Raw genomic sequence first — 23,573 nt, forward strand, 5'->3', positions numbered from 1 at the left:
TTTTTTATTGGGGGTGAGGGGGGTGTTTGGCCCTTGGTGTGAGTTTACGACTTGCAGCAGCAGCAGCAGCACAATTAATAAATAAATATAAATAAATAAATAAATAAATGACAATAAATACATTTGAAATACATTTTTATTGATAGTGTACATGTGCAGGGGGTCTCAGGAGCTGAAGCGCACAGGTTTCAGGTCTGGGGACCCCGTGCCCCCCGAGATACAGGCCCCTTTAGGGGGTGCCGGTATCCCTCTGCTCTGCTTGGTTTACAGGCCGCGGTCACGTGATCGGGGCTTTTAACGCAGAGCTGGATACCGGCACCCCCTAAAGGGGCCTGTATCTCGGGGGGCACGGGGTCCCCAGACCTAAAACCAACGCGGTTCAGCTCCGGAGACCCCCTGCACACCTACACTATCAATAAAAATGTATTTCAAATAATTTTTAATGTGTGGATGTTTGCGCAGAGAGAGAGCAGCGGATCTCTCTCTGCTGCAAACACATCTCGCCCCCGCCGCCCATACAGTACTGTAGTATCATTTATGTATGTGCATATACAGTACAGTACAGTACTGTATGTTAGGGCTTACAGGGGTTGTTGTTATACAGTATATATACAGTATATATATATATATATATATATACTGCATTACAATTCATTATAGGGGACGGCTTCACAGAGAATAGCTCGCAAGCGCCACCATGTGTATTTTGACGGCATTGCAGTATTGTAACCAGCCGGAATAAAAAGCTTAAATTCCTGCCGGAAAATAACGCAATGCACTCTGGCTGAAAAATATCAGAAACCTGAATACACCCGAGTATACCCGAATTCGCGGGACTAGCCGTGCTCGAATAAAGTGTGTCGCCAGTGTATAAGTATTTTTAAAGTGTACAGTATATGTCTATATGGTGAACTGGTAATTGGGAGGGGTTTGATTTCCTTTGGATGTTCCCTTTAGTTTCTGATGTCCCTGGGTGATCACCAAGTGCTTGCACATTCGGAGCCCCCTCTCTCCTTCTCCTTTTATCTTTATTGGCTCTCTGATAGATTGAAGATGTCAATGAAAACAGTTCCCTATTCAGAGGCCCCAAAGAAATTCAGCTTGTTATTAATTTCCCAACAATAAAAGTAGACAAACCTTTGCTATCAGCATTGTTTCATTTGCTTAGAGGGAAACCAATTACACGAATACTTTCTTTACTAAAGGTTATTTTCTACACCTTTAAGCTCTGTAGCTGTCACAAATAAAAGGCTATGTTAGACCTCAAGGTTACATGTAAGAACTTACTTGATAGTTCAGCCGGACATGTGGGACGTCCATCCTGATCAGCCTCTCAAACATTGATACATCCAAGTTGAAATTCTTTGCCAGTTCATAAACGGTGGTGGTTGGGCGCAGCTGTGACAGAGAACCACAGAGATGCCACTATATTGCAATTTGATTGATCAACATCATTTGCAAAGGACAAGTGTGTGCTGTCCCAGTAGTAGATTGATTTAGAGGGATTATACATTAATCTCAGTGAATTTGAGCCTGCTTACTATTTCAAAGCTGATAAATGATATCTAAAATAAAAGATAACTGCCCATTTGCTGATGATAATATCTCCATAACAATCTAGTTGACCAGAAATTGTTGAGTGGCCAACTGAAACCATAGTATTTCTACAGTTTTAGAAATTGTTTGTGGTGCAAATTTCTATTACTCTTGTCAGTTTAAGCCTATATATACAGTATATATCGGGCTTCACTGTTCTCCAGTTACCTCAACATGCCCAGACATGCCTCAGAATATCAGAGTTTCCAGTATGGTAATGTTGTCATAGAACACAACAGTATGTCTAAGCACAGCTCAATATAGGGAACAGTTAAGATGTCTATATCTGTAAAAGTGCTTTGTATAAGTCTTTACATTTGAATGACTTGTTTGTAAGTACTGTAATGCCGTTCATCTGCCACCCCCACATACTGTATGCAAACGGTGAATGTCTGTGTTTGTTGGTAGGCACCTGCCAGAATCGGAAGACGCTTAAATGAATCTGGTAAATGGTTTTGTGCTAGATTAACCATGTACTTTCCTATAATTTTGCAACAGCACAACTCTACAGCTACTGTATTTCAAGGCTATAGAGTCTTTAAGTACAGTTATTTTAAAAAAGAATGATGAATTTGCACCTTACTGCGCACGATAAGGAGTAGTGTGCATTTAGAAATGTTGTTACTTGATCCAGATTTCTTATCTGGCTAAAACCCTTCAATTTCCAACTGAAAATATACCTGCTGATGGTCTCCAATCAAGATAAGATGCTGGCAATTGGAACTCAATGTTGTAATGATGTGGGCCTCCAATACTTCAGCTGCTTCTTCAACTACAACAATTTTGGGCCGAACTTTCTGGAGTATCTTTCTGTACTTGGCTGCACCTGATATTAAGAGGGGAGTAAGCTGTACAGTATAACGTCAAACAATACTATATTAATTATATTATACAGGGTATTTTATACCTTCTTACACACCCAGCCAAAGCAATGACCTACAGTATAGCAACACTTTCCCTGACACAATGAGCAAGTCGTTTTGTGACTGCTTCGATGTGACCTCTGGAGCCGGGAAAAAGAGGTGTTTCCACATTTAACACAAGTTTGATTGCAAAGGCATAAAGGGCAAGAAACAAAACTAAACTGCGCACTAACTGTGTAAGTGAATACAATAGTTCAGCTGTTATAAGACAATCATAAAGTGCACTTAGTGATAGAAGAACAATAATAATATTATTAAAGTAACATCACTGAAAAATGACAATATAATTACATAGAAAATTACAACCTTCGATCACAAATATAGAGTCTGCTGCCAGTCACTGTGGATGGCTCAACATCACACAGATAGACATGAAAAAGAAAGAAACACAGCCCACGACTCATAGGGTTAATAAGTAATTATATTGAATTAATAGTAAGTGATAATATTGCACATACAAAATAATCAGTTATTCAAGCAGGGCATGTTTGGGGTACATGTTACCACAACTGGACACGGATGATTTGCTTCTTGGGGACTCCTTGAATGCAGCTGCCTCCAATCCAGATAGAAGCGTTTCTCCTCAGCAGCAGCAGCAGTTTCTCAGGTAGGTTTTTCCCCACAGCAAACACCAACGATCAAAGTCCAAGTGGTAACAAAAAAGGGAACAAGCTAACGTCCCGCACTGTTACTTCTCTGGATCCTTGCCAGAGAGGAATGTGTTACAAGTCCTCAGCACCACACAACGGGACAGATGACGTCACTGCGGTTCGCCGCTCCTCCGCACCGACTGATAGATAAGGCAGTGAAGTCCCGTGGCTTGCTGAGTTCCCTGACAAAGTAATTAAGTTTACGAAATGCGTAGGAGTGATTTGTTCTTTGTGGGCGCTGTTCCTGTGATACACTGCTGCTCAAGTCTTAACTCAGCAAGCCACAGAACTTCACTGCCTTATCTATCAGTCGGTGCGGAGGAGCGGCGAACCGCAGTGACGTCATCTGTCCCGTTGTGTGGTGCTGAGGACTTGTAACACATTCCTCTCTGGCAAGGATCCAGAGAAGTAACAGTGCGGGACGTTAGCTTGTTCCCTCTTTTGTTACCACTTGGAGTTTGATTGTTGGTGTTTGCTGTGGGGAAAAAACCTACCTGAGAAACTGCTGCTGCTGCTGCTGAGGAGAAACGCTTCTATCTGGATTGGAGGCAGCTGCTTTCAAGGAGTCCCCAAGAAGCAAACCATCCGTGTCCAGTTGTGGTAACATTTACCCCAAATATGCCCTGCTTGAATAACTGATTATTTTATACGTGCAATATGATCACTTACTACTATTAATTCAATATAATTACTTATTAACCATATGAGTCATGCGCTGTGTTTCTTTCTTTTTCATAAAGGGCGGTGACATTTTCCTCTGAAGAACTTGCACCTAAGGAACTAATGGGATGAATGAATTATCTCTCCAATATGTACTTTTCTTGGATGTATATTGCAGTATAGATTGCATATCATAATCAAACAAAACAAAAAACAGGAGTGGGGAGTCTATTTCCAGATTACCTGTTGTGGTCATGCCAATAACATCAGCCTTTTGCAATATTAAATGATCCTCCTGATTTCTCAGTTCGATCAGCCTGTTGATCACTTCCTGGTATTCATTCTCCAGTTCAGAGATTTGGACACGAATATTGGTGATTAATTGATTTCTCCACAGCCTAAAAGGGAAAGAGAGTTTATGATAGATACGAAGCATGCAAATGTAGCCATGCTGTAAAATGGCTGCAGTCATCTCTCCTGCTGACAGTAAGGCCTGGTAAGTTATGGGCATGCCAGCAGTAATCATGGAGGTTTGCCCTCACACCCTGGTGAGGTGCCCTATGTATGGATGGGAGTGGCCATAGGCTCTGACTCCATGGTTAGTGATGTCAGAGTTGTGCCAACCCCCAGAGGATACATAAGGCACAGCACTGATCAAAAAGTTAGTTGAGAGAAGGAGTTGCTGAGTGGTTAGAGGAGGAGAAGAAGTAGTTATGTTATAGTAGCTGAAGGAAGAGGCTGAGACCAGGGACCTGGCACAGAATAGATATCCCTGCGGGGATAGGGAATCCCTACATTAGGAGGACATTACCTTTCAAAGGGAAGTACGGTGAACAATGGAGGGCTGAATACACCCCATTGTGGAGGGCAGTTGGCCCACCGTACCAATAAAGATGATTCTGATCAAAGAAACCCTCGTGTGTAAGTGTGGAGTGATTACACAGGGGGCTGCACCACAGAGGAGTTCCTCACCAGGACCATCCACAAGCTCACGCTGGGATCCTGATGAGGTGGAGGCGCTGCACTGGATCTAGGTAGGACTCTAGCACACTACCTCAGCTGCCTGTCTGGGTTGGCAAATCCCCACACACCATCATGCGGGAGACTCATGCGTCCTGTTGCCAACAGGTGCACCACCAGACACTACACCATAATGGGGACTGGTTAGACCACAGGGGCCAATGTGAGATTGGGTGGGTCAGGCCGGTTCAGAAAACCCGTTACAATTGGAGGCTCTGCTGAGATATGTCGACCTGTCAACAGGACAGGCTTTAGCTAGGCACACTGGGAAACAGGGAGAAGTGTCTGCTGCCACTTTGTGCTGTGTTGGGATGGAACCGCAGGGATACCCTGGGAACCTGAGAGGAGTTAGGGGGTTTGGAGCCGGGCTATAGCTGTCCTAGTCGCCTTGAGGTAGTGCTAGTTGGTAGGATGCCAGAAGGGATAGCCTGTTAACGTGGTCAGGAATCCTGGAGAGGGTCTGCGCTAGGCTAACCAAGACAGGTAGACGCCCCAGTACTGCATGGAAGCCCCAAAGTACTCTAGCCCATTCCAGACCTCTTACCGTAGGGAGCACAGACTGGGAGGAAGGAGATACAGCAGACACTGAGAGAGTGAGCCTAGCCTGAGGTAGTGCATACATGAGTCCAGCCTACATTAGGTACACATGGTGGTGCATCAGAAAAATCTTTATTGTACCGTTGTGGTGGCTGCCTCGCAGAGAGGAGCCCCATGTACGATAACTGTTACGAGGGAATGACAACCGCAAGAATGGAGGATCCGCGCGGTGCGGATAGTCTAAAATGGCGACCGGAGGTTGATGGGGGAAGCACCCCTGGCGTGCGCCCCGCTGGAGAGCAAGCTGTTGCTGACCTGTCCTTTACAAGCCTGCTCTGGAGTGGAGCGAAAGCTGTGGCCGCGCCGTTTTGGTCCTGCCTAGGACAACGAGGCGCCACCCTAGAGGACTGTGTTGAGGACGTTGCAATTGTGGCTGATGGAAAGGACTTACAAAATGGCGGCTCCCGCTTCCCTGGGAGGCCGCGTGGGCCGATGGCAGACTATTCTGCAGATGCACAAGTTCCCAAGAATTGGCCAGAAGTGGCGCCAACAGGAGAGCCCCGCCCGCATGGGGGGTATGGCGCAAAAGCTGCGGCCGCGCCTTCTTGGACAGTGACTCACTCAGCCCCGGTGCTGAGTCAACCACTTTTTCTGTGGGACCCTCCCCTAATATCAACCAGGGGGAGTGGTTTCCAGCTATGCCCCGTGGGTATGAATACCGCGGGCCCAGGAGCTGGTGCGCTGATGGCACCTTTACCAGAAGTAGTTCCGGCAGCTGAAAATGTGTACAAGAAAGAGGGATACTTTGCACGCAAGGCAGCTGAAAGGCGACGGCTGGAGTTGGCGGCAAAAGAAGAACCCCACCCTGTTGGGGAAAAGCGCACGAGATCCGTGACCGCGCCCTCTAGGACTGAAAGAGGTGCGGCCTTAATTCAAGGACATCCTATCCCATTGTGGGACCCGCCCATAATCGCTACCACTGGGGGCGGATTCCAATTGTGTCAGAGGAGGGCGGAGCTAAACCAAGGAGTGGCTGACCAGTCAGCCCTTGTTGGTCACTCACGCGGAACCAGCTCCCAGGACAGACCTGTGTTACGAGTGGCTCCCACTAAGACTATGGCCTGCTCCCCAGATGTAAACCGGATGGTTTCGACCCAGCCCTACGCAGTACCCGGCGGGGTACTGGTGATCCGTGTAGGGGGCGCAGAGACAGTAGTGGGCCTCTGCCTGCAATGCCGACTGCCCGGCGGCGCCATGGGCACGGCGGCGCGCTGTCCCCAGTGTGGCACCCAATATCTGTGGCCAATGCCCACCTTCGTGCCCATACAGAACAATGACCCAGGGGGGAATACGGCTATGCTGTCCACCGAGTCCCCCGGTGCACTATGGACCAAGGGTACGGATCTCGAGGAGTGTGACGTGGTCGGTCCAGCAACCGACAGAGAAAAGAGGAGGTGGTCGCCGCGCTCAGCAACCCCAAGTACCCTAAGCGCGGATCCCTCGGACGAGGGACCCAAAGAACCAACAAGTACCCTGGTCTGGCCGGTGGCGGTGTCCGGTGGAGGGAATGGGACCAAAAGGCCACTTACCGGAAGTGACAGTGGACGGAGCCGGGTGTCACCGGTGGAGCCGAAACCGGAGAGGCGGAGCCCAGCTGTTCTCGGGACCGGCGGGTCCAGTGGCAACGGGCGATTCACGCCCAACCTGCGGACTGGCAAGGATATCCCTTGTCCTTGCCAGGCTCCGATACCACCGCTAGAGGAGGAGAGGCCGCGCCAGGCCAGGACGGCGCACATGGACGCAGAGGGACTTCCGGATCTGATTGTGGAGGAAGAGATCCCGCATGGGGGTCCATCCCAAGATGGCGACGCTTCCGACTCCAGTGATGACGGCGTTTCCGGTAGAGGCGGCGGAACCAGCGGAAACAGAGGGCACGCATCTCAGCGATCGGGTGGTGGTTCCCGATCGATTAAGAAGAACCGGAGTACGTGGAGACCGGAGAGGGGTGAGACGCCACCGGCGATACCACCGTCCGGTGGTACGGGACAATCCAAGGAAGGCGAACGGGTCGGAACCCCGCGGCTTCCGACTGCCTATCCCTATGCCCACCCCCACGCCCTAGCTAAGGCCCCTGTCCCAGTCACCGGTTCCCGGGGATCATCATCCAGTTTGGGGGTGTCGGAAGTATCTTTGGGGGTTGGTGAGAACCGGACTGGGGAAAGACTGAGCAGCTTTGATTCCGGGGAGGGTTCAAGGGAAGGAGGACAATTGGGACAGGTATCCAAGTCCCGGTGGGTGCCTAAAGAGGCGGATATACCTGCTGGGGAGGACCCAAGACATGAGAGATGGTCCAGGCCCCGTTCTGTAGGGACTTCCGGGGTATGCTCCTGGGGAGGTACAGAAGAGGGAGATTCTCAAGAGTGGGACGAGAAGCTTATGGAGACCCGTTGGTGGGCGCCCTTATTTGAGGGGTACGTGGGCTGGATGGACCGCACGCGGTTCTTGTTACAAACAGACGACATCGTAGATTACTGGTGGTCTAAAGGGGAGTTCACGCCCACCGAGAGGAAAAAGGAGATGCAATATCGGTGGCTCATGATAGACCGAAATGAGATAGAGCCCATGGGCCCTGGTATATTGTCCGACCCCGTAGATCCGGATGAGCCCCTATCATGGGTGTTACCAGGGAGAGCAGGGAATGCCAACCTAACTAGGAGTAGTAGGGCTGAAAGGGCGATCATCGCGAAATACAAGTACTCCCATGGGTTGGAGTACCCGTATGTTCCTGAACCCCTCATGGAGGAGATCGAGGAGAATAGGGACAAGTGGTTAAGGGAGACCATAGAGGAGTACATGGTCAACAAAGGGGGTGCCATTACTGGTAGTAAGGCAGAAGAGAGGATAGAGCACCTAATAAGGGTCTGGAGTATTGGGAGGAGTGTGTACAAACACAGGGTAGTATACAGGCCTGAGAGGGGGTTGCCGCGTAGCTATCATGTGACTGTTCTGGACATGGGGGGTCGAGAAGTAAAGAAACCTGACCCAAGGCTCTATTATTAGGGGGTACTAGTGGCATTACGCGGGCTCGTGGCTGCTGGTCAGGGCGTGCTTGGTGTGATGTGAACTGTTTCATTGTATTATGAATCTCATGTGTGATGTTCTAATTATGATGTTCCATTTTACAGTGCTTCCTGACGAAAGGTGTTCAAATTTAGGTCCCAGCCGGGGACGGTGGGATTCACCAGGGGAAGAATGTAACCATGCTGTAAAATGGTTGCAGTCATCTCTACTGCTGACAGTAAGGCCTGGTAAGTTATGGGCATGCCAGCAGTAATCATGGAGGTTTGCCCTCACACCCTGGTGAGGTGCCCTATGTATGGATGGGAGTGGCCACAGATTCTGACTCCATGGTTAGTGATGTCAGAGTTGTGCCAACCCCCAGAGGATACATAAGGCACAGCACTGATCAAAAAGTTAGTTGAGAGAAGGAGTTGCTGAGTGGTTAGAGGAGGAGAAGAAGTAGTTATGTTATAGTAGCTGAAGGAAGAGGCTGTGACCAGGGACCTGGCACAGAATAGATATCCCTGCGGGGATAGGGAATCCCTACATTAGGAGGACATTACCTTTCAAAGGGAAGTACGGTGAACAATGGAGGGCTGAATACACCCCATTGTGGAGGGCAGTTGGCCCACCGTACCAATAAAGATGATTCTGATCAAAGAAACCCTCGTGTGTAAGTGTGGAGTGATTACACAGGGGGCTGCACCACAGAGGAGTTCCTCACCAGGACCATCCACAAGCTCACGCTGGGATCCTGATGAGGTGGAGGCGCTGCACTGGATCTAGGTAGGACTCAGCACATTACCTCAGCTGCCTGTCTGGGTTGGCAAATCCCCACACACCATCATGCGGGAGACTCAGGCGTCTTGTTGCCAACAGGTGCACCACCAGACACTACACCGTAATGGGGACTGGTTAGACCACAGGGGCCAATGTGAGATTGGGTGGGTCAGGACGGTTCAGAAAACCCGTTACACACATTTACCTTCATTTAAAGGACTCAGACTATGGAGGAGTCCACCGAGCTTAGTCACAGGTAGTGGAGAATAACAAAAGTTTTTTGTTTAAGTTAAAGGACTGAAGCAGGGGTTCCCTGCATCTGAACAGTATTCATTTCAGCTCTTGAGAACCCCTGCTTCCAGAGATAGTTACCTCGGTAGGGGGTGCTGGTATCTCCTTCATGTTTAAATGTCCAAGTCATGTGGGCCAATAGGAAGCCGCAAGGGTTAACATCACGGCTTCCTATTGGCCCACGTGACATCGAACATTTAAGCCGCCAGTTCGTTAGGCGCACAAGTTCCCTGGCTGGAGATATGGGCATGCCTTACATACAGTAGTTAAGTATCTCTGAAAGCAGGGGGTCCCCAGAGCTGAAATTAATGCAGTTCAGCTCTGGAAACCCCCTGCTTCAATTCTATAATAAAAATAACACAAATCGCACAGGGCTACATGTTTTGCTGCTTTAACTCAATGATATATTAGGACGTGCTTATAGTGCCGGCGACGTCGCCCGAAAACAAACGCATTGCCGCCACGTGCGCTTATAGTAAGTGTGACGGCCCTTGAACCAATCAAATGGCCGGAAACCCGTGCCGCAGCCGCCGCCCGGTGAAAGATAACTTTCGGCGATGGCGACGGGTGATGAACCAATTTCAGACTGCCACTCTGCACACTGAAGCGCAGGACAGATTCAAACATTCTCTGCAATATAGGCGCGGCCTTAGTGTGGTAATTATAACCATTTTTTCTCCTATCTCTTGGGGTTATGGTACTGTAGATAGGTTAAGATTATTGACTATATGAAACACCAGATAGATTATGAGGCGGAAGAGATTTTATTATCAGTGACGTTTATGAGCATGTATTTAATAATGTGATTTAAAAAACATTTTTTACATCAGAGGATTGCATATTGTGTATATTATATTGTCAATGTAAGATCGTTTGCTTTCTTTCATAAACCAGCCTCACACTGATGAGACCCAAAAGTTCAAAACAGCTGTCTGTGAGTAGGTTTACTGGCTATGCATTTCTCTAACCCAGGCTGTGCTGAAAAGCTGTGTAATACGGCAAACATAAAATGATAGTGGCCCATGTTAACACGGAGTGCTAATTTGCATGTCATTACCCACAATCCCTTGCTGCAGTGAAAGCACTGTATGCTACGCGATAATGGGGAAAGGCAGGTTTCTGGACCTTGTGACTGCGTAATGCTAAAGACCCCAACAGTAGGATACCTTGAGAAAGCGCTCTGTGAAGCGTGAAACGTTGGTAGTGCTCTCCATTGCCCTGTTTTTCCATGACCAATAAATAATCTTTTTATGGGATACGCACCCTCCTTTCTACTTTTTTTGATACCTACAGTAGTGCTCTTCCAGTCTTTCTCCTTCTCTACTAGGTTTCTGGACATGTCTGATACCTGTGAATGTGCTCATAAGTGGTATTTTTATTAACTATTTTTCATACTTGGGATACCTTTCTGTTGAGAGTCCATCTCGTGGTAAAGTTAATCAATCCCATTACAGTATAATAACTTCACCCACTGCTCCATACAGTAGCGAGCCTTAGGCGTCGTCCAGGGTGGAAACAGATGTGCTGGCGCTCCAGCGCTGCGCCCTGCTCGGCCGTTCTTTTCCTGGACGGCTAGGTGCGCGCGCATCTTAGGGCGCGGCCACGACGTCACGGAGCTGGTTCGTCCTCATTGGGCGAACCGCTCACACGAAGCGCTTGCGAGCAGCAAAATCAATTTTGCTAGCTCGCAAGTGGCTGAGCGCCGAGCAGGCACGCCCGCCTGCTCACGCAGCCCACGTGCATTGTCGCAACGGGTCCAGCGTGAGCGCGCGCCCGCTCAGCACCACCCTGGACGAGGCCTAAGTGTTATCCCAAATACCTGGACCTTCTCAGGCATGCATCAGAAGATAACTGTTTATATACAGTAGGACCCCATGAATAGTTCAGTATTAGTTTTTTTTTTGGTTGGGGGGGAAGTGGGGGTTGGGGGTGTTACTAATCATTTATAGTTATATATATATAAATGGCGCTATATAAATAAAGATATACATACTGTACATACAGTAAATGAAAATATTACTGTGTGCTCATTGCATGTCTTAGACAGGTCTGCAACACCACCTTTTACCATTATCATCCAGCACACAGTGCTTCCGCTGCAGCAAGGGATTCTCGGAAATGACATGCAAATGAGCACACAGTGCCACCTTATGCTTCAAAACCATATAACATCATCCCCTGTAAGCTTATGCTTACTGCATTTCACAGCTTTGAGCACCGCCTGGGTTAATATGCATAGCCAGTAAACCCACCCACAGACAGCTGTTTCGACCTTAATGGGTCTCCTCGGTGTGGGGTTGGTTATACTGACTTTGCAAAATGAAGCTTAGGATAGGTTTCACCACACTTTGTTAAGTTAGAGTGAGTAAAAAAAAACGACAAAAACCCTCCACAGTAAAGACAATGGAAATATTACTGTATGCTCATTTGCATGTCTTAGACAGGTATGTAACCCTGCCTTTCACCATTATCCTCCAGCACACAGTGCTTCCACTGCAGCAAGGGATTCTGGGAAATGACATGCAAATGAGCACACAGTGCCACCTTTTGCTTCAAAACCATATAACATGGTCCCCTGTACATAGAAATAAATTGACATGGCAATAAACGATGAAAGGAATAGTGAGAAATGCGTAGAGATAGGAATCCAGAAGGAGTGGGAGAAGGGCAGAAAAGGAGGGGGGGTTAAAGGGTCAGAGTATCAGATTGGCAGGAAGAAAAATGAAAGATAGGGTATTACAAACCCCAGATTAATATTAAGCATAGGATTCCATGGTAATGTCGATGCAGAATAAAGCAGTATGCCCGGTGTGACAGGGCCTTTCCCCTCTCTAAAAGGCTTAAAAAATACAGCCTGTCTTTCGCTGATGAGTTCAGCAGGGAGCTGGTTAATTTCAGCAGGAGTTAATTGATCAGTCTTCCCTTAGTTCATAAAGCCTGCTGCATAGACTGTAGGGGATCTCTAGCACAGGGAGAGTGTGCTGCCAGAGAGATCCCCATAATGTGGCTGTTATTTTTGCTGGAATCCATTAAATAATTTTTTTTAATGGGTACACGCTCTTTGGATGTTCTTTCATTTTTTCTTTGGTCCTGTACTGCTGGTGCCTACTTTTTCCTATCTATCTTTCTGCTTTATTTTCTCAGTGTTTCTCTCTTCCTTTCTGTCTTCTTCCCTTTCAGGTCTGTTTTTCTCCCCCAGATTTAAGCCTTCCCTCACCTTTCTCTCAGATTGCAGCTTCACACACCACACACGTCCTCGACGCCCTGCCCCGTCCCGCCCACCTACGTAGGCTCTGCAGAGGCAGGGATTCCCCTCTGTGCTTCCTACTGCATCTTAGTGCCTGCTGCAAAGAATTAGTGTGCGGGCAACAGGGGGCCGGGCCCCCTAAACACACTGGGCCCGGGACAGCAGTCCTGGCTGTCCCCCCCCCATCGGCGGCCCTGAGAGGCCTATCCTTGCAGCCCCAGATAGGGATTGCTGAACGTTAGCTAGTCCCCTACATGGGGTTAGGCCTGGTTATTATTTTGTGCTCTAACTTTTTTTGCTGATATGAAGCTGTATTCTGTTTAAAACTGCTGACTAATAAATGTTTATATTCTCCTAAAACGTCTCTGGTATTCTATCCTCTGCACATATCTCCTACATAACGTATGGTGTCCAAAGTTGGGATGAGGTGTTCCTTAGATTTCAAAAGAGCCCCGGAGACCATCAGGGATTTTTTTTTGTGTGCTTTTGTTTATAATAGTTCATGCAACAGTTTGAGTAACAGGATTAAAAGCGGAAGAACCATGTGCAGAGGTGACCAGAATAAAGGGCTACATATCCAGGCAGAAAAAGCTACACTGCATTGGATAAAGCCTCAAACGCCACAGTCTTAGGCTTTGGTCCCGCTGCGTATGGTGGCAGCCACCAGCCCTTTCCTCCAGTCTGGAGGTCCCCGCTGGCTCCTTCCGACGTGGCTGACTGTGAGCTGTGACGCGTCAACCAGCCGATGCTGCAAGCTTCTGGTGATCAGAAGCGCTCATGCGTCACGTGGTGCAGCAGTCAGCCAATGAGGAGGGAAGGGAGGCGTGAACGGGGAGGGAAGGAAGGCGGCTACCCTGTCTGTGCAGCTGTGCATAGCGCCCCACCCCTCCTCCTCTGGTGCCCGATTCGCAGGCTGCCCCTGCTCCGGGAGGGGGGGAGAGGAGAGGGGCTCTGGGAGTGAGGGACCGACAGGGGGGGGGGCAGCATGAGAGCCCTCGAGCCCCCCGCTCAAACCACGCCCCCCCCCACCCCCAGCTCCCGCTCCCTACAGACCGCAGGGAGCAGTCAATTGCCTCTCCACGCGCCGCCTGTCTGCAGTGCGGGCGCGTGGTCTGAGGCAGCGGGGCCTTAGCCTTACCTGGGGGACTGCTACAAATGTTGACCCACATATGGTACTGATTCAGCGACCAAAGTCTACCCCGGTACGTGTGTGAGAACAAAAAACACATGGGTTTTTACAATGGCCGCTCAGAAAAAAAAAGTCTATAGAGATGCCTGCGAGAGCTACGAACTCTGCAAGTGAAGTCTGCCTCACCTGTATGACTACCACCTGCGTTCTAGAATATACAGAGAATCTTGATACAACAGTGCCACCCGAGATCAGTGTGAAGAATACACTTGAAAGTGCCAGAATAGAGGCTAAAATAATTTTTTCCTGTAATGAACCCAGTCACATGAAAGAGTGTCCCTTCAGGCCTTATGATGATGATGATGAGGAGGAGGAGGATGTCTCTTACATGGTGCCAGAAACGAGACGCCCCAGCGAAACACCTGGATGGTGGGGATGCCTGGACCCTAGGCACAAGATAGTCGTGTCCCAACGTCTTTGAACATGAACACCGTCAGCAAGGGCAGGTGTACACTGAATATATCCGCCTGCTACTGCAACTGCAAGAAAATCATGGTGGGTGCAGTGAAACTGCATGCATTTCAAACAAAAATGGGGACCTCAGTATCCCTGATGCGCTACAACCTTCCAAAGTAAAGAGGAAAAGAAAGAAAAAGAAAAGAGGTTCTCAGCTAACCGTGGAAGTTGCAGACCCAGCTTAAGATGACCCTGCAACATTAGAAGGGGGCCGAGATGTCTTGCAGCCTAGAGTGAATTGAAGATTCATCCCGGGAATAGTGGAATCTCCACAAGACTCAGGGTAAAAGTCATGTACCCCGAAGAAGTGTCTGTACGGTTCTGACAGTGAGAAACCCTCAGTAAACAATATCAGGGAAGTGGAGCCGGCGCAAGTAAGTGTCGATCCCTTGACCAGCCCTGAAGATGCACTGTAAATGGCCAGGCATGACTGCGATATCCTTTGTGAACAATTGAAAAAGAACCGATAAACTAACGCCAAGCTACAGATGTTCCCAGCCCTCTTGCAGTATGCAACTTGGGAAATAACAGAGCATCACTTGAGTGCGGCCTGGACATTGTGATGACTGGGAGATGGCAAATGCTGCTATTACTGCCAGGGACAGAAGCAGAGCCACTTTGACAAAGTTATTGCTAACTAGAAGCAGAATTATGAAGAAACTGAGGCAGAGCTAAAAGTCTCTTGGATGAAGGCACTCGGTCTCAGTATTGAGCTTGAACTCTCTCAGAAGGAGTATCTCAGTCTCAGCACAGAGTTGGGAATCTCTCAAAAAGAGTTTTGCAGTCTCAGTACAGACCTGAGAGTCTCTCAGAAAAAGAGTCTCAGTACAGAGCTGGAAATCTCTCAGAGAGAGGTTCACACTCTCAGCATAGAGTTGAATGTCTATCGCCAAGAGGTCAGCAGCTCAGCACAGTACTTCAAAAGGAATTTCACAGTGTGGCGCAGAACTGGAAGTATCTCCCAAAAGTAAATTCACAGTCCCAGTACTGATCTGGAGTCTCTCAAAAAGAGCTTCATGCTCTCAACACAGAGCTAGAAGTCTCGCACCAGGAGATCCAGAGTTTCAAGACAAAAAGGTCCTAAGTATTATAGAAACTGTCAAAAGAGAGAACAGAAACCTGATGGAGGAGGTTTCATAACTGACTGATCAAGTCAGTGAAGGAAATGAGAAGCTTCACAAAGTAAAAAGGTGAAGAAACAAATCCAACAAGAAAAGTTGGGAGTGCAGTAAGCACTGAAAGAAACAGAGGGTGCGTTTCAGCAGGAGAAGAGCAAATCCCAAAGTCTTCAGATTGAACTCTTTCAGATCAGAGCCAACTCTGAAAGAAAGAAGAAAAACGTTGTAAGACTCCAGAAACACTACAGAGCTCTTTTCCAAGGAAGGTTGGAGAGAGAAAGGTATCGACGCAAACGCTCTGCAGCACTCGTCATATAGGCTGCCTATAGAGAAATGAAAGCTCATCAGCTTTATCGTCAGAATAAAGTAGCATGCCTTCTCCAGTTAATATGGAATGCAACAACAAAGAAAGAACCTTGAACATTTGATGCAATGTGTAATTGTGGTCTAGTCAAATGTTAGGATGTATCTGCAGCAAAGATGCTAGAGAAAAATTAAGGAAGCTGCTTGTATAATTCAGTCCAGATATAAGTCCTTCGTCACAACCAAGCAAGCTGTGCATTGCTTTCCACAAAATTCAGGAAAGAAGAACCGAATTACAACTGAGAAGCACAAAACAAATTCAGTCATACTACCGTGCCCACATGGCCAGAACTAGAGTCCTCACAATGAAAGCAGCCACTAAAAGGATTTAGTCTTTGGCTAGGATGAGACCGAACTGTATCATTGAGCACCCCCCTAAAGATGCAACTCTGGTTGGTCACTCATCTTTGAAAAGGTAAAAGGCACAAGAATACAGGTTTGCCAACTAAAAAAAAGAGAGGCCACGGGTAACGGTTATGTGTGAGGAGAACGACATCAAGATTGATGTACTTGAATGTAAGGATCCTGAACCAGGGGGAAACAACATGTCTATTGATAAGGGGGTCATGCTTTTGGTGGATAAGCCCGTGATGGATAAGAAAGCTATAAGCTGGGATTCCCTGGTACTGAAGGAGCTTAAAAATTGTGCTACTATAGCAGAGATGATCCGCCAGACATCACTTGTTACTTTTCCACACATTGGAGAAACAGATAGGATGGATAAATTAACGCATCAAGAAAGAAGGGCCCAGGACGATATCTACCGATTACTTAACAGAGATGCCACGTGGGTCAATAAGAGTTAATAAAAATCCTGCCAAGGTTGAACCACCCAGGATCAATGATACGGAGCACCTTAGTGAAGGGGAAGAAAAGTTTGCACGACGCGTGAAAAAACTCGTCTCCAAGTGAACAAAACAAGACTGGGTAAAATGTACAAAGGAGATTGAGCGAGGAGTCCTCCGCAGAGGTGAGGAAGCTAATCATATCATGTAAAAACTGTGCCTGGGAAAAGTCCTCCATGAGTCCATGAGTGACAAAAGCACACTGAATTAAAGCACTGAATTCAAGCACATGCTGGAAGAGACACTGGTTATCTACACCAACCATAAGGACTTTGTAACTGGTGTCTTCTTCAACCACAACCACTTATTGTGAACATGAATGGACCGAGAGATAGCAACCCTCTGTTATTCCTTTCCTGAGTACCAGATAGGGGCCTGAAAGCAAAAGCCAACGATACTGGTAGGAGTGAATGTCATCTGGAGGAAGGGCTCTAATCCCAGCATGACTGAAGGCTCTCCCTCCAGCCATTTTCTTTCAAGCCACAGTTCCATCTCGAAAGAGAGTGGAGGGATGGGCTTCAGCCATGGCTATCCCTATCTACCCACAAACAGGAGTGGTATGTGACAGGGCCTTTCTCCTGTCTAAAAGGCTTAAAAAATAAAGCCTGTTTTGAGCTGATGAGTCCAGCAGGGAGCTGGTTAATTTCAGCAGGAGTTAATTGACCAGTCTTCATCTGGCTCATCAAGCAGGCTTATAAAAACCTGCGGCACAGACTGGAGAAAACCTCCAGCACAGGGAGAGTCTGTGCTACCAGAACGATCCAAAGGGAAGACAGACTCTCTGTTCCAAGGAACACTGGTCCCTTGAACTCGCCAGAGGGATCACCCCACAGACCCTGAACGGAAGTGGAGAGGACCCTGCCTTCAGGTACTTCACTTTGGACTTGTGTCAGAAGGTTGGTAAGAGGCCTAGCCTTGCAGCCCCCAGATAGGGACTGATGAAGTGTTAGTCAGTCCCTACATGGGGTTAGGCCTGGTTATTATTGTCTGCTCTAACTGTGTTTGCTAATATGAAGCAGTTTTCTGTTTAAAGCTGCTGGCTAATAAAGCCTGTGTACATGTTCTCCTATAATGGCTCCGGTGTTCTATCCTCTGCGCACATCTCCTACACCCGGTCATACCTCAAAATTAGGAACAGCTACAAATAGCCTAGCTACATTTGTATATACAGACGCAGCAAAGCTTACCGTTCACGCTGCCGGTCACATGGCCCCAGCGATTGTGGCCCAGGAGGATTAACGCTGTGAGGAGTCTAATCCAGAAGCATGGACCCCCCCGCAGCGCTTGCCTCTGCCCCAAGCACCGTGATGCTGGGGACAGTAAGTCTTGCTACAGCTATACAGGCGTATCACCACTTTCCATTTTGCTTGCCGACTCACGAAACACACAACAGGCACAAAATACATTGAAATATGGAAATGCATATTCCAAATTATTCTCTTAATGTAAAAGCAGCCAAAAGACTTCATTACAGACATGATAAAACTAATTAGTAGGACGGAACCTGTATATTTCCCAACGCTTCGAGATTGAAAGGTCCCAAAAGTTTGATATCTGCTCGTATTCCACTTCATCCATGTAATGCTTCTTCTCTAGCTCGCGCTTGATCTGATTCTTCAACTTTCTTTTCATCTCTTTGCTGATCTGCAAAAGTAAGAGAACAAACGTCTTTTTCAATATTACATGGACTGCGACTTGTGAAGACTATTAAAACATATGCCGGAAGATACTGGGAGAATCTGGATTCAGAAGCAATGTAAAAAATCCTGCATAATTCTGCATTATCCTGATGATCCTTTTTCAAGAGTTTCACCTTTTTCAGTTAGTGTTAGGACCTGCGAATTTGGTCATGTCTAGATGTGGCTCGCAGGCTTATACGCTTTGGCTAAAGGGTTAACTAAATGACACTTTTTCAAGAGATATACAGTATAGGTATTTCACTGTGTATTTTTGTCACATTAGATGTTGCTCTGTTTCTTGTGGTATACATTTAGCCATGCCCAGTAGCACTCCTTTTGACACATATATACATATATACAGTATATATATATTTTGTGGTAATTTGGGGGGGTTCTTAGAGCTTGCTGTGTGTTTATTAACTTGGTCCAGCGGGTCTCAGCTATTTTGGAGTTTAGTGGCTACTCCCTCCCAGGGTTTAAGCTCGCCCCTCCCAACTTTCCAAGTAAGCAGGGTTTCTTTTCATGCAGCTGGTTGTGACAGGTTCAATGCTAGGACCATTCTTCCTCTAATTATAGAGGTAAATAAGAATTGTAATCAGTTAGTGTTAGGACCTGCGAATTTGGTCATGCCTTGATGTGGCAAGCAGGCTTATACGCTTTGGCCAAAGGGTTGACTAAATGACCCTTTTTCAAGAGATATATAAGTATTTTACTGTATATTTTTGTCACATTGGATGTTGCTGTGGACTTCTTTGTTTCTTGTTGTAATCCTGAGGTTTACCTGCCAGACACCATCCTTATCATTCTTCTCATCAACCTTGTCTTGTTGTGTGAGCATAAAAACAAAAATATCATGTTGTTTTTCAGCTGCTCTCTCACAGACATGTCTCAGCTGATTGTTGATATCATATTCTCCAGTCATGCGTTCAGATTGAGCAATTTCTGGCTCCTCAATAACTTTAATTGAATCTTCCATTGCTTCGTCCTCTAAATCAGCACATTCACCTGTAAAAAATTAAGAGCAATATTACCATTATCATTAAAAAGCATCTAGAAAATCATGATACAGTATCTATTGCCATAATCATAAAAGTACTTTCTAGAAAAATATTTTCTAGGGAAAATATCAGGCGTATGGAACCCTCAGAGGTACAGCCGCGGGCGCTTTTATTTTAACACTTCTCGGATATTTTCCAGTGACTTTTTCCGAATGCCACGCGCTTCGCGGCGTTCATGCGACATTCATGCTGTATTCATGTCGCATTCATGCCGGCGTCACCCGCGCTTGATCTGTTTAATGAGAATGGTTCGGATTTAATTGGTTGCAATTCTTCGCGTATCTGCCAGGTGGCAGATATTCATGAATTGTAATGAATTCTAATATGTACACTACATGTGCTTCAGTAATGTGTCGACTTGCAGGTGTTTAAAAAATACCACAGTGGTCCTTTGTGAATTGACCATGGTACTGAAGAAGTTACAATACTGTATCAATTTAGGCGTTTCATATTAAAAACTTAATGCAGTGTCTGGTGTTCTATTCTATTGTCCAGAGATGATTACACCACTGCAGTCCATGTTCAAAAAACCCGACATAACGTACGCTTATTTAATATGCTCAGCAATTAGTTCAGCAGATGATAAGATGGCCACAGTTGGTCAAATTTATCAATATTTTATCGAAAATTATGACTTTTACAAATTTTCACCAGATGCTCGTGTGTGGAAGCGTGCAATAAGGAAAAAGTTATGTATCGATCCGTGTTTTTTTCGTATTGCTCCTGCACCCGGAGTTAGAGGAGGGTATTGGTGTGTTGCCCCAGATTTTTCCAGTATCTTTGATCATGGAAACTTCAAAAGGCAAAAGGTCATTGTAAAACCAACTAAGAATTGTCAGTCCCAGGCAAGCAATGCGCCAGCGCCAGCACCGGCTTCCAATAACGGTCCGTCCGTCAGTGAAAACCTGCTGACTGGCAACCCTTACTATCTGTCCCCGCATGGATACCTGCAGCCTGAGCAGGATTTCACGTACCGATACACTGGCGACACACTTTATTCGAGCTCGGCTAGTCCCACGAATTCGGGTATACCCGGGTCTATTGAGGTTTGTGACTGTTTTCTGCCCGAGTGCATTGGGTTATTTTCCAGGCAGGGATTGAAGCATTTTATTCCCGCTGGCTGCAATACTGCACAGTATATATATATACTGCATTACAATTCATGAATTTATGCCATCTGGTAGACACGCGAAGCATTGCAGCCTATTAAATCCTAATCATTATCATTTAACAGATCAGCCGCCCGTCAGCCAGGCATGAACCCAGGCTGGGAAGGCAAACGCAACGGGGCTTGTCAGAGGTGAGGAGCGGCGCATTCCAGGTATCTGCCAGGTACATACTGGGTATTTGCTCGAATAAAGTGTGTCGGTGCAGTACCAGCAAGCTTGCATGTACCAAAACGATTTCCAGCTTCATCAGCTGTCAACCACAGGTGTAGCAGGCCCGCTTTCACCTGTCAAGTACGTGTATAATCATGACTACTGGACTGGCAGTGGCTCGGCGCCAACCGAATGGCAATGTCTATAGTGGGTACAGCTGCCGTTTTTAATTCTTTTTTTACCATATCAATATCAATGCACAGTAAAGCGATTCTCCTGTAATCAATCGCTTTGCTTATGGTTATTTAGTTCTTTTAGTCACAATTCGCCAAAATGTAGTCCAGCAATATCATTGGCTGAGCAGCTTCTACAGTAGATACTGAACAATTGTTGGACAGCTAGGCGCATGCGCATTGGAAGCTTGTTCAAACGCATATGCGTCTCATCACATCTAGGCGCATGCGTGTATGTGAACAAGAGACGGCCCCCGAGAAAATTATTGTTGGGACTGACCGAGGGGACTGCGGGAACTTCTTTAGGGGACAGACTAATTTAACCAACCATTACAGTAATACTTTTATTTTTCTTCCTCAGAAAAGAAACTTTGTCATCACGCTGAGAACGGCAAATGGAGGGATTTCGATGGATATCACTTTTTGTAACGATGCTTGCACACTGCTGAATCTGAATCAGTGCCATTTTTATTGATTAGGATGGAATAACTGTGAGCTTTATAGAAAACCTGAAACAGTATGCTGTTTTTTTTCATAAAGTATACAATACTATTTTTACATACTGTACTGTATAATAAACCCCGGAAATAAAAAGTATTCATTTATTCTGTACATCTATTACAGTATGTTTGTTCTAATAATAATACTAATACTAATCATGTGTTTTAATACTGTTTTGATGTGTAGCCATGTGTAAAATTGGTATTACATATCTCTATCATTCTGTGCAGTAATCCTGTTAAGAGGGCAGGTTGCCAGAAGTCATCATGGAGGTTTGCCCTCAACCCCTGTGATGTGTAAGTGTTGCAAAGGAAGTGACAGCATGCTCTGTGTCCACTGTTAGTGACACAGAGGTGGGTCTTTCTGGAACCTTTATATTACGCATCACTTCCTAAAGTTAGTGTGTCAAGTGTGTGTCTGCAGCACTTCAAGTCTGTCTGTCAGAGAGTCAAGTGCAAGTGTCAGTTGCATAGTGTACAAGCTGACTACACACTGTGTCCAGGGCTCTGGCACAGATGGTGGCCCTCCCTTAGGGGAGAGGTGGGAGAGACATATCTGGCTAAATCCAAGAGTCAGGAGGGACCTTCCTTTGAGTGAGTAGCTGAAGAGATGTGCGGCTAAGTGTCGGCCGCTATGCTGGGCAGTCTGCCATGCCAATTGCAAATAAAGATGCCACAGATTAACAGACCCTTCTTGCCTGTGACTGGAGTTACTCAGGGAGAAGATGCATCCAGGAGTTCTCTTCCAGAAACTCCTCCCTGCTATCGTGGGGATCTGGAAGGGATGGAGGCGCTGTATCAATTGTGAGTAGAACTCAGCACTACCTCATTCACCTGTCATGGTGAAATCCCCACTACCAATGAGCATGAGACTCAGGAGTCCTGTGAGCCAGCAGGTGCACCACATAACACAACACATAACTGGGGCAGTTTCTGCACATAAGGGCCCATATGAGATTCGGTAGGGCTCGCACCGTTACAATTGGAGGCACTGCTGAGAGAGCATCAGGACAGGCTTTTGCTAGGCACACTAGGAAACAGGAGATGTATGCTGCCAGAAAGTGCTGTGGAAGGGACGGGACCTATGGGTAGTCAGGAGTTGACGGTCGCTCGCAAAGTACACCCTAGGGCCTTGAATGGAGTAAAGTAGGTCTGGAGACAGGGCTATAGCTGTCATGGTCACCTTGAGGCAGCTAGTCGTAGGATGCCTTAGGGGGTAGCCTGGTTAACATGGGTCAGGAACGCCTGGGAGGGTCTGCGCTAGGTGTAGCCAACAGTAGGTTGACGCCCCAAGTACTGCATGGGAGAAGCCAGAGTACTCTAGCCAGTAACCAGACTACTTACCACAGAGCACATACTGGAGGATCGTGACAGCATGCAGAGAGAGAGTTAGCCTAGCCTGAGGTAGTGCATACACGAGTAAGACACACATGAGATACATGGAGAGGTGCACTGGCATTCTTTATTGCATCGAAATGGCGGCTGCCCAGCAGAGAGGAGCACCATGTGCGATTGTAAGAAACAAGTAAAGATGGCGACCGCAAGTAGTGATGTTCCGGGCGGTGCGGAGAGTCCAAGATGGCGGCTCGCGCCTGATGGAGAAAGCGCACGTGGTGTGTGTACCACGGAGGAACAAACTACAGAAGGAACTTTTGCTAGTTTACTGTGGAGTGGCGCTAAAGCTGTGGCTGCACCGTTTTTGTCCTGCCTAAGATCCCGGGGTGCTACCCTGGGGGAAAGTTGTGAGGACATTGCAATTGTGTGCGGAACTAATGGAGTATCTGATTGTCAGACGGTGATCACAGAGCAAGTAACCCCTGCGGCTATGGTGGAGTGCAGCATGATCCAAAATGGCGGTTCCCGCTTCCCGGGGAGACCGCGTCGGCTGTGTGCTGAAAATTTTGCAAACCGTGATGTTGCAAGGACATGGCTGGGAGAGGCGCGAAAGAGAGAACCCCACCCTGCTGGGAGCAGTGGCGCGAAAGCTGTGGCCGCGCCCTCCTGAACTTTGACAGGCTCAGCGCCATTTCTGGGTCATGGTGTGCAGCT

The 23,573-nt window shown here is 47.1% G+C and overlaps 1 protein-coding gene across 4 annotated transcripts in view; it reads right to left on the minus strand.

Annotated features, from left to right (window-relative positions):
* The window catches only part of LOC142487211 (NFX1-type zinc finger-containing protein 1-like), a 162,065-nt gene that overhangs the window by 37,925 nt on the left and 100,567 nt on the right, over positions 1–23,573 (minus strand). For all 4 annotated transcript variants that reach the window (XR_012799167.1, XM_075586049.1, XM_075586051.1 and 1 more), the window contains exons 10-14: positions 19,196–19,419; positions 18,240–18,379; positions 4,073–4,227; positions 2,277–2,422; positions 1,288–1,398 (exon numbers count right to left, since the gene is read on the minus strand). Coding sequence is in view for 3 of the 4 variants with exons in the window: in XM_075586049.1 (XP_075442164.1) it covers positions 1,288–1,398; positions 2,277–2,422; positions 4,073–4,227; positions 18,240–18,379; positions 19,196–19,419 (776 nt within the window). In the remaining variant the exon portion in view is untranslated. The remainder of the gene's footprint in view (positions 1–1,287; positions 1,399–2,276; positions 2,423–4,072; positions 4,228–18,239; positions 18,380–19,195; positions 19,420–23,573) is intronic.

This window comes from Ascaphus truei, chromosome 2 (genome assembly GCF_040206685.1).
Source record: "Ascaphus truei isolate aAscTru1 chromosome 2, aAscTru1.hap1, whole genome shotgun sequence".
Classification (NCBI taxonomy): Eukaryota; Metazoa; Chordata; class Amphibia; order Anura; family Ascaphidae; genus Ascaphus; species Ascaphus truei.